The sequence below is a fragment of the Podarcis melisellensis genome, assembly GCF_964234715.1.
Source record: "Podarcis melisellensis genome assembly, chromosome: 3".
NCBI classification, from domain to species: Eukaryota; Metazoa; Chordata; class Lepidosauria; order Squamata; family Lacertidae; genus Podarcis; species Podarcis melisellensis.
This window is the reverse complement of record NC_138530.1, coordinates 17,580,505-17,600,004: the sequence shown is the minus strand read 5'-3', so window position 1 is coordinate 17,600,004 and position 19,500 is coordinate 17,580,505. Positions and strand designations below refer to the sequence as shown.

The following is a 19,500-nucleotide window of genomic DNA, read 5'->3' as shown; positions in this document are numbered from 1 at the left end:
TCCTATACTTGTCTGCTGGGTATATAATATTTAGCAGTTTTGCGATATTTGGATTCATATAAACCACCAAACTTTGTAAGCTTTCCTGGGATTGCTGATTGGCCATTGAACAGTGGATTGTGCATTTCAGAAAAATACCGTACTTTCCCATGTATTAGACGAGGGTTTTTTACTCCAAAATAAAGTAAAAAATGTGGGGGTCGTCGTCTTATACATGCGTAGTGCACAGTGGTGTGGCGTGGGGGGTGCAGGGGGGGCCGGGCGCAACATCTGGGGGTTAGCGTTAGGGGGCGCAAATCCACGGGTTAGGGGGCACAAATTACTTGCCTTGCCCCGGGTGCTGACAACCCACGCTACGCCACTGGTAGTGCAGAGGGGGGATAGGTGATTGGTTGAGTCCCTGAGCAGGATCTAGCGATTGGGTGGGTGAATGGTGTCGGCTGCAAGGGCTGCTTTGGATTGGCTGCTGCTTTGTCAGGTGGGCGGGTTATTTGTGGATGCTTAAAGGACTGCTTTGGATTGGCTGCTGCTTCGGCAATTTGGCTTTGTTGCTTGCGATTGTTAGTGTTTGCCAGTTGGGTGAGTGATATTCGGTTTGGCATCCCACCACCCCCCAAAAAAAATTCTCAACAATCGTGGGCCCTCCCCTCCCCCAAAAAGCTCTTATGCATGGGGGCATCTTATAGACAGAAAAGTACGGTAGATTGTCACGTCACCAAGGTGGTGCTGACGTCCCTTTTACACCAGGAAAACATCCCATTACTACAGCTCAACAAGAAAAATTAAAAGCATGCAGAGGGGCAAGGCAGATACTTACATGACATCGGGGCTATTTGCTGTGGTGACCAGCACATACATGTCAAAGACGATTTCAAGGTAATTTGAAAAATACGGCAAGCCTTCCACAGTCTTCAGATTCCTTAAAGAAAAGAGGAGAGGGAAACAGAGTCACAGTAGATGCCAACATGAACTTCAAGCAATGTGCTTAAGAGGCTGTAAGCTAAATAACATGGCTCAAGGATGGTTTTTCAGATCCATTTTTGACTCTTTTTCCACTGGTGTGCCATACAGAGATATCTTCTTCTTTGGCAATCACTCATAGCTGAGTAAGATTGTCTTCCATAAACACGGTCTTAACAGTGAGTCCGTAAGTGACTGTGGAGGCCAATTCTGGATCCGCACATCCTTCCACAGTGGGGACATAGGTTTCTGGGCAGGAGTTGATCATGGTGAGGGTTTGCCAAGCATGCCTTCCTCTTAGCACGTTTCTCCCTTGTGTTCTGAGTGTGTGCTTCTTCAAAGCCCATGGCACCTTTGGTAAAGGCTGTTCTCCAACTGGAGAGCTCGCAGGCCAGTGTTTCCCAGTTGTCGGTGTTTATACTACATTTTTTTAGATTTGCCTTGAGACAGTCTTTAGACCTCTTTTGTTGACCACCAGCATTACGCTTTCCATTTTTAAGTTCGGAATAGAGTAGTTGCTTTGACCGCGGAGCAAAGGAAGCTAGACAAAATACACTTTCCTAAAAAAAACCAAACCACCTTACTTCCAGGCAGCAAAACTGAGCGTACCATTTTGCTGAATATTCTTGGGGTTGGTGGAGGAGATATTTCCTGATATTCCCTTGCAGGTGAGGCAGCCTCTGGGTTCAGAGTAAGAGAGGGAGGAGGACGATCCCCTTACCTGTCCCCAAACAGCTTCAAAGCCATGAGAGAAAACATCAGGACACTGAACATAAACAGCAGGAAGACGTAGGTGATCTCCGGGAGAGTGTTCCGGATGCTACGGAATGCTCTTCGGATCTGTCAAGAAGTGGGAGGCCTTCATTAGGAGGAGAAGCAGCAATGTTTATATTCTTTCCTCACCCAACACCAACCTATAGAGATGGACCCAACAGTAAGCAGACCTGAATGCCCCATTATTGGTCTGGGTGCGAGAGCCAGGCACCCCTCCCTTGGTTCCAAAGCTCCAAAGTTTATCAGATGAATGCTCAAAAGAGCCATTAATCACAAAGACAGCAAACATCAGAGCACCATACAGCTAGTCAAGACCCAGTTTTAGGCATGCTTGTTTAGACAACATGAACATACCCCTCCTCCAGCACAAACTGAATCTCTGTGGTACATGCAGATAAGGCACTGCAGGCTACAAGGGACATATCCCCGCCCCCCAACTTGTCCAAATAATAATAATAATAATAATAATAATAATAATAATAATAATATTTATACCCCGCCCATCTGGCTGGGTCTCCCCAGCCACCCTGGGCGGCTTCCAACAAAGTATTAAAATACAGTGGTCTGTTAAACATTAAAAGCTTCCCTAAACATGGACCCAGGATCATTGTGGGATGCACAGAGGCCACCTGCCATTTGCTCCAAGTATAGCACAACAGGTGTGATATGTAAACGGCACATCACATCCTCTTTCTCTAGCCTGGGCTGCCTCAGGTGTTGGACTCCTGACTCTCGTTAGCCCAAGTCATCACGGCTTACGGTTGCTGGGACTCCCAGCTCCCATTGTCTTAAGCAGAGATGGCTGTATGCATCCCCTGAGAGTTTTTGTGCCGCTCCCAGACCGCTTATCCTTTAAGCACCCAGCTGGATTACTGACACCTCTTGCCGGTTCTCTGCTGTGATTCTGTGATGGTTTGGGCTGAGCGTGAACCAAGCTTTCAAACCAAACAGCTCTCCATCTAAACAGCACAAAACCCAAAGTTGAGGCAATGCAGCCTTCATGTGGCAACGGACCTGCCTTGTTTATCACATACCAATCAATCACAGGATTAAGGTACAAATCAGGTTGAAGGATCCAAATGTACCTAGGCTCTGTTAACATTGCCATCCCTGACCAGAGAGGGCCCAGCACTGGATTCTGGTAGTGAGAACACATGTGAGCCCTTTGTGCATCTATGCCACATAACTCAAACCAATCACTTCCACCCAGGAGATCTGCATACTGCAGGAGTACTGAAAACCTCAGTAGAATTGCATTTCCTTTTTTGCAAGAAGCCACAACGGTACATGCTTCAACCAATTTCAGTGCACTAGACTTGGGGATGCGGGTGGCGCTGTGGGTTAAACCACAGAGCCAAGGACTTGCCAATCAGAAGGTCGGCAGTTTGAATCCCCACGATGGGGTGAGCTTCCGTTGCTCGGTCCCTGCTCCTGCCAACCTAGCAGTTCAAAAGCACGTCAAAGTGCAAGTAGATAAATAGGTACCACTCCGGCGGGAAGGTAAACGGCGTTTCCATGTGCTGCTCTGGTTCGCCAGAAGCGGCTTAGTCATGTTGGCCACATGACCCGGTGTTGAGCGCCGCAACCCCAGAATCGGCCATGACTGGACCTAATGGTCAGGGGTCCCTTTACCTTTACCTTAGACTTGGCTTATAACAGCCAACGATTAGCATTGCCAGCTCCCACTTTTGCATTAAACTGAAACAGTAGGAATTTGCTCTGAAAGCAGAGCTTTTCCAAAGCATGCCTTCCTGTTCCCTGGTATCTCAGCTTCCCTGACTAGAAGAAATACAAATTCTCAATTCATATCCCAAGCAGAGGAAATGCAAAAAATGTAATTAACGCAGAACTGTTCTTTCCACCCCCTGGCATTGCCATCAGAAGCGACTCAGGATGAGGTTCAGAATCCACCATCTTCCTGGAATTGCAATAGTTTGAAGTGGCATTGGATTCCCACCCCCACCCCCATTCCCCAACTTTCAGAGACGCAGCCTTACCTCGTGTTTCCGCTTCCCCAAAGCTAGGCCAGGCTTAAGCCTGCCTGTTTGCATAGAGAAAAGAAAAAGCAGAAGATGGTTTCAGAACAGAAAGCACTCTACAGCTGGATCTCTGGAGCAGGCGGACGAGACAAAATTGAAGCCCCTTCTCTTCGATATATATGCACACCATACAGTTTAGAGTTGCTGGCTAATTTAACTAGGGAATCTCTTTGGGTTTGAACTGCTGGCAATGGAAACACTGGCCCCAAAATCTTACCTGGCGACTTTCTGCAAAATTTATTAAGAAGATGGGTCTCAAAGGCCTTGACCACCGGACGCCATGTATGCTTGAGATTCTAAGAGCTCCGAAGACAATCAGGTCAACCAAAGTCATCTGGGTAAGGGGGGAAGTGAGGAGAGAAGGAACCTCTGAAATTCAAGGAGCAGTGGTCCAAGCCAACCAAACAACGTTGTAATTAGAGGAGCCCATGGGAGGAATGAAGGACTCTAGAAGCCAATTCATACTTCTGTTTGGTACAAATAAACAGCCAGAGGAGATGTGGATTGGCTCCACTTATACAGAATAGGCTTATTTATTTACAGTTGTACCTTGGTTTTTGAACAGCCTAGTTCTCGAACGTTTTGGCTCCCGGATGATCGGAGTCTGGAAGTGACTGTTCCGGTTTTCGAACGTTCTTTTGGAAGCTGAACGTCCAACAGGGCTTCCGCGGCTTCCCATTGGCTGCAGGAACTTCCTGCAGCCAATCAGAAGCCACGCGTTGGTTTTCCAACATTTTGGAAGTCAAACAGACTTCTGGAACGGATTCCGTTCAACTTCCAAGGTACGACTGTGTTTATAAAAAATATTTATCATAAAAACATATTGCAGATGTTTACAGCAATGGACAATAAAATCAAGTTAAAAGCAAAAGAAATTAAAAACAGAACATCATTTGACCATTGTGGGTGATGTATTTTTAATTGCCTGCACAGACCTGGTGGAATAGGAAAGTGTTCAGCAGCCATTTAAAAGTTGGCACAGATGGCACCTACTGAATCTCTATTGGCAGGGAGTTCCACAGGACTGGGCCAATGACACTAGAAGCTCAGTTTCTTGTTGTTGTCAAACAAGCCTCACTAACTCAGGGAACGACCCCAGACGCTCCTGCAGATGCTCTCAGCTGGAATATGAAGGTTCAGGAGATTCTTAAGGTACCCTGGGCCCAAGTTTCTGCACTGAAATGTGGTTTCGGTGCAGGCATCATGGCTATGCTATAATCTGGAGGAGTATGAAATTGTACAAGCAGAATAGCGCAAGTTGAACGGCATCTAGCGACACTGCAGGCTAGACTGAGCATCGCATTGCTACATTGGGAGAAGCAGAAGGCAGTGCCATTCAGAAGAACAGTCTGCTAAGCTACTGCTCCTTCCATGACTCGCAGAAGGAGCCATGAGCTACAACTCACCAGGATGGTTATCATGATGCAGATGTTCTTTGTATCCTTCCAGAAGACGTCGCGAGGAGTGACTTGCGCAAAATGAAAGAGCCTTCCGAAGAAAACCAGAAGGCATAAGACTTCGGTCAGCGAGGTAACCTGTTGGAATGGAAAAAGCAGCAGCTTAAAAGGAGATGGGCTTTTAACAAACAAAACAACTAGGCTGGAACAGACATGCTGGGTCTGAGAGAGGTTTGACTCAACAGTTTCCCCTTGGGAAAGTGGCAAACAGGGAAAGATGGGGACCGGCCCAGTGGTTGTCTCCACAAGCCCACTGTCAAAAGCATGCAGGTTCCTTTTACTGTTATTGCTAACCACTGGCCAGTGGCGTAGCGTGGAGGGTGCAGGGGGGGCCGGCCGCACCGGGCGCAACATCTGGGGGTTAGGGTTAGGGGGCGCAAATCCACAGGTTAGGGGGCGCAAATCCACGGGTTAGGGGGCACAAATTACTTGCCTTGCCCCGGGTGCTGACAACCCACGCTACGCCACTGCCACTGGCAGTTGCAGTAGGACATGTCTAGCTAATTCTTTATAAAAAACCATATACAGTGGTGCCCCGCAAGACGAATGCCTCGCAAGACGAAAAACCCGCAAGACGAAAGGGTTTTTCGGGTTTTGCGACGCTTCGCTAGACGATTTTCCCTATGGGCTTGCATCGCAAGACGAAAGCCCATAGGGAAATCTCGGGGACCTTTTTTTTAATGCTGGCGGTGGGGAGCAAAGCCTTTCCCCCCCCTCCGGACTTCAGAAGAGGTCCAGGAAGGCCGGCGGGGGCGAAAGGCTTTGCTCCCCACCGCCAGCATTTTAAAAGCGGTCCGGGATAGCAGGGAAGCGCTTCCCGCTATCCCGGACGGCTTTTGAAGGCAGGCAGGGGGGGCAAAGACTTTTGCCCCCCCGCCCGCCTTGGGAAGAGGTCCTGGACCTCTTCCCAAGGCGGGCGGGGGGCAAAAGTCTTTGCCCCCCCCTGCCTGCCTAACCGGGGGCTTTTAAATAGCCCCGGGACTGTCCGGGGCGATTTAAAAGCCCCCAGACGGCTTTTGAAACCTCCCCCCGCCGCCCGGCATCGGGGCATCGTCCCGATGCCGGGCGGCGGGGCAGGAACGCCTCCCCCCGCCGCCCGGCTTCGGGGCATCGTCCCGATGCCGGGCGACGGGGCGAGAAAGCCTCCCCCCGCCGCCTGGCATCGGAACCATGTCCCGAAGCCTGGCGGCGGGGCGGGAAAGCCTCCCCCCGCCGCCTGGCATCGGAACCATGTCCCGATGCCGGGCGACGGGACGAGAAAGCCTCCCCCCGCCGCCCGGCTTCGGGGCATCGTCCCGATGCCGGGCGGCCGGGCAGGAAAGCCTCCCCCCGCCGCCCGGCTTCGGGGCATCGTCCCGATGCCGGGCGGCCGGGCAGGAAAGCCTCCCCCCGCCGCCCGGCTTTGGGGCATCGTCCCGATGCCGGGCGACGGGGCGGGAAAGCCTCCCCCCGCCGCCCGGCTTCGGGGCATCGTCCCGATGCCGGGCGACGGGGCGGGAAAGCCTCCCCCGCCCCCCGGCTTCGGGGCATCGTCCCGATGCCGGGCGACGGGGCGGGAAAGCCTCCCCCCGCCGCCCGGCTTCGGGGCATCGTCCCGATGCCGGGCGGCCGGGCGGGAAAGCCTCCCCCCGCCGCCCGGCTTCGGGGCATCGTCCCGATGCCGGGCGACGGGGCGAGAAAGCCTCCCCCCACCGCCCGGCATCGGAACGATGTCCCGAAGCCCGGCGGCGGGGCGGGAAAGCCTGGGCGCGCTTGCAACTCTCCGCAAGGAGCGCGCTGCTTGCGGAGAGGTCCGCGCCTGTCCTGGACCTTTTCTGAAGGCAGGCGGGGGGGGGCAAAAGTCTTTGTCCCCCCTGCCTGCCTTCCCAGGGGCTTTTAAATCGCCCCGGACAGCGGAGAAGTCCTCCGCTGTCCCTGGCGATTTTAAAATGCCGCCTGCCAGAAGAGGTCGGGGGAAGGCGGCTTCCATAGGAACGCATTAATTGATTTTCAATGCATTCCTATGGAAAACCGTGCATCGCAAGACGAAAAACTCGCAAGACGAAGAGACTTGCGGAACGAATTAATTTCGTCTTGCGAGGCACCACTGTATGTCAACAGGCAAAAAAGCATTACAGCCAACATTTTGGCTGGTAAATGCCAACACATATCCCCTTTACCCAAATCAATGAATCATGTTGAGTTGCTGCAGCAGGAAAACAGGAGCTAATAAACTGAATACGTGTTTGGAATAATCATAATAATATTTTCTTTTTCTTTTTTTCACCCAGGCCTTTGGATCCTAGTCATCTTCTTAACTTTTAGTGGGGTGGAGCGGGATCTGTTGTGTGTGTGTAGTTTATTGAGAGATGATAGATAGATAGATAGATAGATAGATGATAGATAGATAGATAGATAGATAGATAGATGGATACATAGATAGAGTGTGTTAGGGGGGTTTTAAAAATCCTTTTTTAAAATGTACATTTTGGTAATTTGTTTTGAGATTTTTTTCTTTTTCTTTTTTGAGGGCAGAGAGTAAAAACAGCAACATTTCGTTGCCAGGGAGAACAGAGGCTGTACATATGGAAGCAGGTCAGAGGACAGAATTAACACAATTCCCATTTGGCAAGATATTGTCACCTTGTTTCTTAAATAAATCTTGAGCAAGATTCTTTCCTAAAATAGATCATGTTAATACAAATTAATATGCAATTATGCAGATCGAGTGCTGCATTTTTACATACTGTTGGTGTTTTATAAACTTCTGTGGGTAACACAATATATGCAGACTTCAATGCAAAAGCAGGATATTTTAATTAGGTTGGAAGCTATGAAAGTTCACATGCATGATGAAGTATTTTGAGAATTAATTAACCCAGTGCAGAAGTCTGGATATTTTGCCTTGCATATTTTGCAGACTGTTTCCAGACAGGAGGGATTAACTCAAATGGTAGAAGGCTTGCCTAGGACAGTGGAAAAAAGGTTTTGAAAAGAGCCACCCACCAAGGGGGTGGAGCAACTCCTTTAGGAAGAAAGGTGGTGGCCTTTGGGACTTTTTAGTTTAGAGCAGGGTTTCCCAAACTTGGGTCTCCAGCTGTTTTAGGACTACAACTCCCATCATCCCTGTCACTAATCTTGCTAGTTAGGGATTATGGGAGTTGTAGTCCAAAGAAACCACTGGAGACCCAAGTTTGGGAAACCCTAGTGGAGAAAAAGGGAGTGAGAGGTGACATGATAAGACATTTATAAAATTGGGCATGGAATGGAGAAAGTGGAAAAAGTTCTTCTTCCTCTCTCATAACACTAAAACTCATGGGCAATCAGTAAAGCTGAAATGTCAGAAGATTCGGGACACATTAAAAAGTATTTCTTAATGCAGGGCCTTTTCAGTACTGGCCCCGACTTGGTGGAACGCTCTGTCACAAGAGTCCTGCGGGACCTGCGGGACTTGACATCTTTCCTCAGGGCCTGCAAAACAGAACTGTTCCGCCTGGCCTTTGGTTTGGACTCAGTCTGACCCTTATGTTTCCCTCCCCTTATGGTCTTGATCTATGGGCTACTTTTAAAATGAGGCTGCATTTTAAATTGCATTTTAACCTGGTTCTTTGCCCCTATTATGTTTTCACTGTAACTTTACTGGTGTTAGCTGCCCTGAGCCCAGCTCTGGCTGGGGAGGGTGGGGTATAAATAATTTTTATTATTATTATTAAAAGAGAGAGAGAGTAAAGTTTCTTATATGCAGAATTGTGCCAAAATTAATCATTCTAGATTAAGGCACACACACACTTACACACACACACACACACACACACACACACACACACTCACTCTTTATTGAGCCTCCAACATCAGGATGGAATTATTAGCCATCCCAATTTGCCTGAAAGGAGCGTCTCCACCCCCATCGTTCTGCCCGGACGCTGAGGTCCAGCGCCAAGGGCCTTCTGGCAGTTCCCTCACTGCGAGAAGCCAAGTTACAGGGAACCAGGCAGAGGGCCTTCTCGGCAGTGGCACCCACCCTGTGGAACGCCCTCCCACCAGATGTCAAAGAGGCAAACAACTACCAGACTTTTAGAAGACATCTGAAGGCAGCCCTGTTTAGGGAAGCTTTTAATGTTTGATGTATTATAGTATTTTAATATTTTTTTGGAAGCTGCCCAGAGTGGCTGGGGAAGCCCAGCCAGATGGGCGGGGTATAAATAATAAATTATTATTATTATTATGAAAGCTTACCAAGAAAGGCAGCAGGTACACAGCTGGCTCTTCAAACAGCGCAAGGGCGAGGTCTACAAATATAAAGAAGTAGGTAGCTGCTTGCATAGTCCAGTGGTTGTACAGATAGTAAAGTCTGGGAAGAGAAGTCGGAAAAGCAACTGAGAACCTCGGTAGGAAAATGATCTCTAGCTCCAGCAAGCGCAGTTGTTGTGGCGGCAACAGCAGCACGGAGAATATTTAAAGCCTGCTCTAAACCACCAGGACCTCCCTCGAAGATTTTATTATTCATTTATTTCTAAGCTCCTCTCCTGAGGGTCCCAGGGCAGGTTACCGCATCAAAACACAATATTTGAAACGATTGAATAAAACTTGCAGTCACTGAAAACAAGTCAAAACAAAAAAAATTCCTTCCAGTAGCACCTTAAAGACCAACTAAGTTAGTTCTTGGTATGAGCTTTCGTGTGCATGCACACTTCTTCAGATACACTTCTTCAGATGTGTATCTGAAGAAGTGTGCATGAACACGAAAGCTCATACCAAGAACTAACTTAGTTGGTCTTTAAGGTGCTACTGGAAGGAATTTTTTTTGTTTTGACTATGGCAGACCAACACGGCTACCTATCTGTAACTGAAAACAAGGTGGAGGTTTAAAATATACAAGGATCAAAATAAGGCTGGCGAACTTTAAAGCGCAGCCCTAGAAACCAACACATTATACTACCCATTTATAAATCTCAGTATTTTTATGTGTGTTTTTTTGTTTCTCAGCATTCCTGAGCAATGCTGGGTATTTTCTGCTATATTTTGGAAAGTAATTATCATTGTTGACTGGAAACTCCTTATAGACTTTTCGTGTGGAAAAGAAAATGAACTTGTGATATCTGGATTTGAGGATTGAAGAAAATATTGGTTTACAGAAAGTGGAATTATTGGGTATTGTCCTGGAGTGGATGTTGGGAATAATGTTCTATATATAGCTGACAGAAGAAGAACCAGAAGTTATATTATTTTCTCTCCCCCCCCTTTTATTTCTTTCCCCTTTTTTTCTTTTCCTCTTTTGAGTTTGTGTTTTTATTTAGATTCATTTCTTGGGTATCTGACATCCACCTTTGATATCTTTTTTCGAACTTTAATAAAAATCTATGGAGAAATAAAGGAAGTTATCTGTCTGCTTGCTATGCCATTGGGCAAGACATAAGATACTGTATCCAAATTTTGCATGATGGTTTCTGAGCTCAAAGAGCCACTTTTCTTCTATGCTTGGATACAATCGAATGCTGTTTTGAATCGGGACGACGGGCCTAACCTTTCAAAAGTACACTGATTTTTATCCAACCAATGTCAACACGGCACTTTTGTTTGTTTCTGAAAATTCTTGAGCAGTGCTGGTAACAAGGTTGCTAGAGGAATCATAAAGCCTCATTCTGGAGAAAACCAACAACAAGACGAATCTTCAGTATCAACCTTGCTCAAAAACAGCATCAAGCCATATTAGCCACATTTGTGGGAGAACCCCCAAAATACACTTTTGGAGACAACCATAGCACCAGAGGCCTCATCTTCATTCCACATAGCTTCTACAGTGGTACCTCGGGTTAAGAACTTAATTCGTTCTGGAGGTTCGTTCTTAACCTGAAACTGTTCTTAACCTGAGGTACCACTTTAGCTAAAGGGGCCTCCTGCTGCCGCCACACCGCTGGTGCACGATTTCTGTTCTCATCCTGAAGCAAAGTTCTTAACCCGAGATAATATTTCTGGGTTAGCGGAGTCAGTAACCTGAAGTGTCTGTAACCTGAAGCGTATGTAACCCGAGGTACCACTGTACCACCGTGACCTGGCTTTTTTTAGGGCAACGGCCATTTTGGGACAGGAAGTGGCTCCGCGCACCTGAAGCCCCCGAAAAGCCAAGGAACTGACGTGCCGCCCACAAGCTCACCTGCTGCCCAGAATCCCAACCCCTGCATAGCAGACACCGTTCCACACTTAAGACTCCCATGCTGCCCTACAGACTGCCCCCCCAATCCAGTGCAGACCACCCCCCGCCCGTGGCTACCTACGCTACTGCACAAGGTTTAATATTACATTTCCAAGCACAATTCAAAGTGTTGGTGCTGACCTTCAAAGCCCTAAACGGCCTTGGTCCAGTATACCTGAAGGAGTGTCTCCACCCCCATCGTTCTGCCCAGACACTGAGGTCCAGCGCCGAGGGCCTTCTGGCAGTTCCCTCACTGCGAGAAGCCAAGTTACAGGGAACCAGGCAGAGGGCCTTCTTGGTAGTGGCACCTGCTCTGTGCAACGCCCTCCCACCAGATGTCAAAGAGAAAAATAACTACCAGACTTTTAGAAGACATCTGAAGGCAGCTTTTAATGTTTAATAGACTATTGTATTTTAATATTTTGTTAGAAGCCGCCCAGAGTGGCTGGGGAAACCCATCCAGATGGGTGGGGTATAAATAATAAATTAATTATTATTATTATTATTATTATTTAATATCAAACACAACACAAACACACACCCAGCCTGAAAAATTAATGAAGCCAACGCACTCTCACATTTCAGCAACCTTACACACTTTTTGCAGCATGCATCAGAGTGTTCAGCATGACCCCAAAGCATGCACTTACCTGACTGCCCGTGGAGAGGTATCAAAGGGGATGTTCCTATTGTACTGGGCATCATACACATACGCTGCTGCCAGGAGAAGACTCTGCTGTAAAGAGGGAATACATTTTCAACACGGCTGCACTTTGACTGCTCTACACTCAGACTTAATTCACAAGCTGCTGCCCAATTCTTTGTTGAGATGGTTAAGAAGGGGAAAGCCAGATGACTTCATAGATGGACTTGCTCAAAACAAGGTTTGACAGCCTAAATCCTATGCTTCTAATTTCGCTGCCAAGGATGGGATTTTGAACCTCTGTTTATCCCACATGCATGAGCATCTGGAGGAATAAACTGCAATTAATATATTCTCTCCTACCTATAACCAAAGGTTATAAGGGGCTACTAGTCATTGTGGCTATGCTTGGCTCCCACTGTCAGGGGCAGCCATGTCCTGAATGTCAGTTGCTAAAAACAGGGAGAGCTCTCTTGTGACTAGATGAGCCACTGGCCTGATTCTGCAGGCTCTCCTTATGTTCTTACCAGCAGAACTGATCTGGTGTTAGTGCTGTGCTGAACTCACCATTCCCTAGTAAGCAACAGCACCCCACCTTCTGGGAAGTTAGCACGGCACCTGCGCATGCCCGTCTCTGACCAGCCACTTATGTCTGTCTGTTTTCTTCAACTGGAATAATGCCTCCTGCTTGCCTGCATGGAGTATTTTCAAAGAGATGCACGCACATGTTCCATGTGGAACAGAAACCTATAGCTTTCACGTGGCTGGAATGTAAGGTAAAGGTAAAGGGACCCCTGACCATTAGGTCCAGTCATGGCCAACTCTGGGGTTGCGGCACTCATCTCGCTTTATTGGCCGAGGGAGCTGGCGTACAGCTTACGGGTCATGTGGCCAGCATGACTAAGCTGTTTCTGGCGAACCAGAGCAGCGCACAGAAACGCCATTTACCTTCCCGCTGGAGCGGTACCTATTTATCTACTTGCACTTGGACGTGCTTTCGAACTGCTATGTTGGCAAGAGCTGGGACCGAACAACGGGAACTCACCCTGTCACGGGGATTCAAACCGCCGACCTTCTGATCGGCAAGTCCTAGGCTCTGTGGTTTAACCCACAGCGCCACCCGCATCCCTGGCTGGAATGTAGCCAATTGTAAGTCCTTATACAACAGCGCATAGAAATTGTATGTCCTTATACAACAGTGCATAGAAAGGATTTTGCTAACATGCTCAGTATTCCCACTACTTAAAGACTAATTTGCAAGCTAGTATACACAGGGTCTGGCTGCAGGGCTATAGGACAAGAGAAAAGATCTCCAGCCTTTTAGTAGTCCACAATGTGTGCGCTACCTGGCATTGTTTGCCACGTCACTCGGATCACGGCCTGCAGACCACTGCAGAGTAAGACATCGAGTGGCAGAATGTACGTCCATCTGTCAGCAAGAGCTATGCAATTCAGAACGCTGTCAAAGGTTTAGTTCAAGTGGACTATTTGGCTATTAAAATGCAATGGTTAACTGTTTAAAAATTTTAAGTAGTAGTCGTCTCACAAGAAACAGCTTGTTCCAAGCATAACAGATTACTTGATTACGGCTCTTCTAAGATCAAAGGGGGCAGGGGAAATCCAGTATGTTGTACACCTTAAAAGAAATCTAGTACGTTGTACACCTTAAAAGAAGGCTGAGGGAGCCAGCATCTGTCCACAGACAGCTTTTCCAGGTCATGTGGCCAGCATGACTTAACCCCTTCTGGTGCAATGGGACACTGTGACAGAAACCAGAGCGCAAAGAAATGCCTTTTACCTTCCCGCTGCAGCGGTACCTACTTATCTACTTGCACTGGCATGTTTTCGGACTGCTAGGTTGGCAGAAACTGGGACAGAGCAACGGGAGCTCACCCCGTTTCGAACTGCCGACCTTCCGATTAGCACACCCAAGAGGCTCAGTGGTTTAGACCACACCCACCATCTATGAGTACCTCAGACATGCAACACCACTGTGGGAATCTCCCCCCCCCCCCACATACCATGGAAGTAGCCCCTGAGAGGCTTCTGCTCCATGAATTTGTCTAATCCTTCTTTAAAGCTATCCTCTCGGCTTCTTCCCAACACGCGGGGACATCATTGTGTGCTTGAAGTCACACAAGCACGATGGCTCCCACAACATTGGGCACAACCGGGTGCATCTGCTCTAAACTAAAAGGCAGGTAGACTTTAAATACATTTATTTAAACTAAAAAGCTGCACGGGCTACAGCCTTTCTCCATGGTGGAGCTGCTCCAGCCCCTTGATCAAGCTGGCAGGATCCTGCCTGGACTGAAGTTACAGCTTCCACCTAAGATTTTATTAAAGATTGGGTGCATCTAAGAAGCACCTTTGAAACCTGGTAAGGGAAGCCCCAAGTAGGCTCTCCTTGCAAGGGTTTGCGGAAAACAACCTTGCTTTCTCCATCAGGAGGGAGAGCTCAAGTCACAGGAGAAACTGCTTTGCCAGAGTCCTCTTCTGTGTGAGAGTATTCATCCTACGGGTGCCTGTTGCTGGAAACTGCAGGAAGGGAGATGCACCTGTGTTCAGTTCCTGCTTTCAGGTTTCCCATGGGCATCTGGCTGACTACAGAGAGGACAGGATCCTGGCCTGAACCAGCAGGGATGCTCTTCTGTTCATTTTGATAACAGTAAGGATATGACCAAGAAGCCAATCTAGTTGATCTAAATTCATAGAGTTTCCTCTTTCGAGCAGAACTTGGGCACAGCCCAAGTATGTCAAGCAAAACAGGTGGGTGGGAATCTAATGCACTGATCACCATTAAATAATGTGAGAAGAGGAACACCTATTGGCTTTATGAATCAAGTCTTTCCATCAGCTGTTGGGAATGGCTGTGGCTCAGTGGCAGTTTTGCAGGTAGAAGTTCCCAATGTTCAACCCCAGACATCTCCAGCTAGGGCTGAGAATGTTCCTCCATATGAAACCCCAGATAGCAGCCCCCCCATCCAGTGCAGACAATATTGAGCTGGATGAACAGATGGGCCAATGGTCTGACTCTCTATAATGAAGCTACCCATGGCTGTGCGCACAAGCCCATTTACTCTGCATCCATACTGATTCGGGAAGCAGTGTATGCACGACGTTAGCCACAATCCAAATCCATCCGGTTGTTTCTTATGAACTTTTGCATTCCCGCCCCACTTAAAAGACCCAGTTATAATCCAAATTGAGAAAAAAGAACAACCTAACTGCGTTTCCAGTAGCGATGTTTGGAAGTGAGAGCCGGACCATAAAGAAAGCTGATTGCCGAAGAATTGATGCTTTTGAATTATGGTGCTGGAGGAGACTCTGGAGAGTCCCATGGACTGCAAGAAGATCAAACCTCTCCATTCTGAAGGAAATCAGCCCTGAGTGCTCACTGGAAGGACAGATCCTGAAGCTCAGGCTCCAATACTTTGGCCACCTCATGAGAAGAGAAGACTCCCTGGAAAAGACCCTGATGTTGGGGAAGATGGAGGGCACAAGGAGAAGGGGACGACAGAGGACGAGATGGTTGGACAGTGTTCTCAAAGCTACCAGCATGAGTTTGACTAAACTTCGGGAGGCAGTAGAAGACAGGAGTGCCTGGCGTGCTCTGGTCCATGGGGTCACGAAAAGTCGGACACGGCTAAACGACTAAACAACAACAAACTGCATTTCCAGCCCATAATATGTACTGTACACAGCCTCTGAAACAGAACTGCCATCCTAAGTTGGACTGTGATGGGAAAAGCAGAGGCCAGATTGCCTGCAATAGCCTCATGGAGTCTGATGGGCTGGACTCTCGATGGGTGTCGACAAGGCGCCAGTCATCCCTGCAAGACACACCTTTGCTTGCAGGATGCCGCAGGTACCCCTTGAATTGCTCCACCCCAGGCAGCAGCAGCAGCTGTGTCTCTGCCTGTATAACGGATCTCGCCTTTGCCAAGGAATGCGACAAAAACGCCTCGCTCAGCTTTTTTTTTTAAGGCTCTCGGCACATTGGCCGAGAAGCAGCAGCCAGGCCAGCAGAGCAACAGTCTCTGCCAACCTTTTAAGTTTGCACGCGTGCTTTCCTGCCCACCCAAACGCCCCTTTACGCAAGAGAAGCTTTTGTGCGCCATGGAGCTGAAGGAAAAGTTGCCGAAGATGCCACACAACTAGCTGTCCAGAGGCGCAGCTGCAGAAGTGGGCAAACTCTTCCCCTTAACTCACGGGACACCCCAAGAAAAATAACGACTTGCTAGAGCAGCTGGTGCTCGGTGCAAGCAGGCGCGCTGCAAAGGGATCTCTCGTTTCCAAAAAGTGGGGAACATTTGCAGTAGCAAAGCAGCCATGGGGGAAAGGGGGGGAGAGAGTTGCGCAGGCTTGGGCTGGGCCTGCAGGGGGACCAGCAGAGCAACGTGGACGATGCAGCCCCTCCAAGCGGAGACCTCCCCTCTCCTCCCCTCGCCACGGTCGCGCAAGAACCAGTCTTAGGCGGGTCACCTCCTCCTGCGCCGAGTCTCCCATCGCGGCGTCGGGCGCGGCTCCGGCTAAGCTGCGCGGCGGCTGCGCGGCTGCGGAGTCTGGTTGCTCCTGCCCTGCCGGCGGTTGCGGGATCCCGACTCGACTCCGGCCCGCAGACTCCATCCCCGAAGCTGCAGCGCCGCCGAGGAGGCTTTAATCCCCAGCTGCACGTGACTCCGGGCAGCGGAAACGACTCCCAGCCCCGGAGAAGGATGGATGAGCGAGCAGGCGCTGCGCGAAGCGCCTTGATTCCGCGCTCGCCCTGGAGCAACAAAACTTTGGGGTGCCTCCAGCTCCCCGCCCCCGCTGCAAAGGAGGCCGGCGAGAATCTGGATCCGCCCTGTGGGTTGCCTCGGAAAGGAAGCCCGGCTGAGTTTATTGGGGTTTGTAAAGGGGCGTCCCCATAAAGAAAGCTGATCGCCGAAGAATTGATGCTTTTGAATTCTGGTGCTGGAGGAGACTCTTGAGAGTCCCATGGACTGCAAGAAGATCAAATCTCTCCATTCTTAAGGAAATCAGCCCTGAGTGCTCACTGGAAGGACAGATCCTGAAGCTGAGGCTCCAATACTTTGGCCACCTCATGAGAAGAGAAGACTCCCTGGAAAAGACCCTGATGTTGGGTAAGATGGAGGGCACAAGGAGAAGGGGACGACAGAGGGTGAGATGGTTGGACAGTGTTCTCAAAGCTACCAGCATGAGTTTGACCAAGCTGCGGGAGGCAGTGGAAGACAGGAGTGCCTGGCGTGCTCTGGTCCATGGGGTCACGAAGAGCCGGACACGGCTAAACGACTAAACAACAACAAAGGGGCGTCGTAGGATTTCAAAAGCGCCTCCATCCGCTGCACATTTAACTCGAGGTTGGTGAAAATGCACGGGGTGGCCACCTTGCAGCGCCACCCAGCTACATCCTTGTGGGAAACCAGTCCCTGTTTTCAAGGAACACACAGGAAGTTGCCTTAGTACCCAAGTCAGCCCATTGGTCTATCTAGCTGAGTGTTGTCTACACTGACTGGCAGCCGCTCCCCAGGGTTTCAGGTAGGAGCCTCTCCCAACCCCACCTGGAGATGCCAGCGGGGACTGAATCAGCGACCGTCTGTTTGCAGGGCAGATGCTCTGTCAGGGAGGTATGGCATTGCTGGACTCCATCTCCCACCATTTGTGTACCTTGGATTGAGCTTAGTAGCGGATTGGCAGCCATGTGCTTTAAATGCATCAGGAGTGTCAATGCTATCGTTTGCAGATTAGACGGAGAGCAGTTTTGTAAATCACCATTTTCAGTATGCAATTATCAAGGTGTGCACTTTTCTGCATTTCATTCCTCTCCGGCAACACTTTTGACAAGCCTCACCCAAGAAGAAAAAGAAGATATGTGGACTTACAAATCGGCATAACACTAAATGCATTAGATGAAGAGGCTGTAATCCATGGAAGTTTAATGCCACAATAAATCCATTTGTTTTCAAGATGCCACAAGACTCTGGCATCCCACAATATATGCATGTATCCATTATTATGACATGTATGCTTGCAGCCACACTTCTCTGTTCCTTCCCTCCCCCGTCACAGCTACAAGTGCTATAAAGCTAAAAGAAATGTTAAGGATCCAAATAAGGAACGGGCAATTCCTTTATAACACTGAATTTCCCACCAACTAACCCCAAAGGGTCTCACAGCAATTTACGAATAACATATAGATTTAAAAACAACAAAACAACTGGAAACAGAAATGACAAAACCAGGGTTGCAGCATTTAATGGGGTTGGCTTAATCTTGGGGTGGAGAAACTTTAGCCCCTAATATGTTGCAGAACTACAATTCCCATCATCCCCAGTGACTGGTCTGGCTCACATCATCCCCATGCTGGCTGTGACTGATGGGAGTTCTAAGGTTTCCCCTCCCATTTTTTCTGAAAAAAAGAAATAATGAAAAAATAGTTTTTTAAAGGTAAATTGTCACAATTGCAAATAAAGAGCTATAGAATACAGCTAAGTGATTTACTAAATCAACAATAAAACATACCAGGAGGAAAAGGATCTGTGGAACAAAGGGTTCCATGATCTAAATCAAAACCACTGCAATTTTTTATTTAAAAAAGAAGATAAGCTTTTCCAAAACCTACAATTGTGTCCTGGACTGCTATCAAAAGATGCAAAATCAATTCCTTGTTTTTTTCTCATCTTGATCCGAATCTGCAAACAAATCCAAGATCCAGACAAGGGGAGGGATGGATTGAGATGTCAGAAAATACTTTTGCCCTGAACCAGTTTACCTTGGGCAGTGCCATCACTTATGCTGGTAGGTCCCAGCATCCTGGCAGCCCCTCCAGCCTAAGTGTGAAGCACCCCAATGTACAAAAGGAATGAATCATTGTGTTAAGTACCAACTATGCACCATTTTCAGGAAGAGTTCCTTCTTTGAGCCAAAACAGATGTCTATGGGACCTTGGACCAGATTCCTTCCCCCCAATCTTCATCTTCTGTATGAACTCCCCAGTTGTGTTCCCACCAGGTCTTGTGTTTTTGATTTGCAGTAAAAGTAGCATTTGACAAAAATGTCATAGAGCAGTGAAACTAACCCATTGATGGGACCCGAGGAACGCATAACAATTTCAGAGTTGTACTTCAGCAACATCTGGAGGACCATCCCTGAGTTAATTTGATTATAATCTTTACCCCACTTACCTGATAGTAAGTCACATTAAACTCAGTGGGACTTAAATATTAGTAGATACAGTTAGGATTACACTGCAGAGACATTTTTGGTCAAGTAAAAAGGTGTTCCAGTATATTAGATATATATTAGATATATACTATATATACAGTATTATATATATATATATATATATATATATATATATATATATATATATGCTTTCGTAGATTTTCACGGGTACAGGAATGCAGGTTTTGGTGTCCTCGGGTGTCTTCCCGTGTAAAAGTTGGGGTGTCT

At 48.2% G+C, this 19,500-nt stretch overlaps 1 protein-coding gene and 1 long non-coding RNA gene across 3 annotated transcripts in view; one reads left to right on the top strand and one right to left on the bottom strand.

Moving 5' to 3' along the window:
• The window catches only part of LOC309365647 (two pore channel protein 2-like), a 29,618-nt gene extending 12,293 nt beyond the window's left edge, over positions 1 to 17,325 (bottom strand). The window contains exons 1-7 of one of the 2 annotated variants that reach the window (XM_081903911.1): positions 16,531 to 17,325; positions 12,053 to 12,138; positions 9,446 to 9,560; positions 5,180 to 5,308; positions 3,991 to 4,107; positions 1,682 to 1,800; positions 818 to 919 (exon numbers count right to left, since the gene is read on the bottom strand). In XM_081903911.1, coding sequence (XP_081760037.1) covers positions 818 to 919; positions 1,682 to 1,800; positions 3,991 to 4,107; positions 5,180 to 5,308; positions 9,446 to 9,560; positions 12,053 to 12,138; positions 16,531 to 16,674 — 812 coding nt within the window. In that variant the 5' untranslated portion in view covers positions 16,675 to 17,325. The remainder of the gene's footprint in view (positions 1 to 817; positions 920 to 1,681; positions 1,801 to 3,990; positions 4,108 to 5,179; positions 5,309 to 9,445; positions 9,561 to 12,052; positions 12,139 to 16,530) is intronic. The other variant, XM_081903912.1, reaches the window with a different exon arrangement.
• LOC309366136 lies at positions 522 to 5,309 on the top strand. Its single transcript, XR_014166540.1, has 2 exons — positions 522 to 579; positions 5,223 to 5,309. It is a non-coding gene; the product is annotated as an uncharacterized lncRNA (long non-coding RNA).
• Positions 17,326 to 19,500: the final 2,175 nt, after the last annotated feature.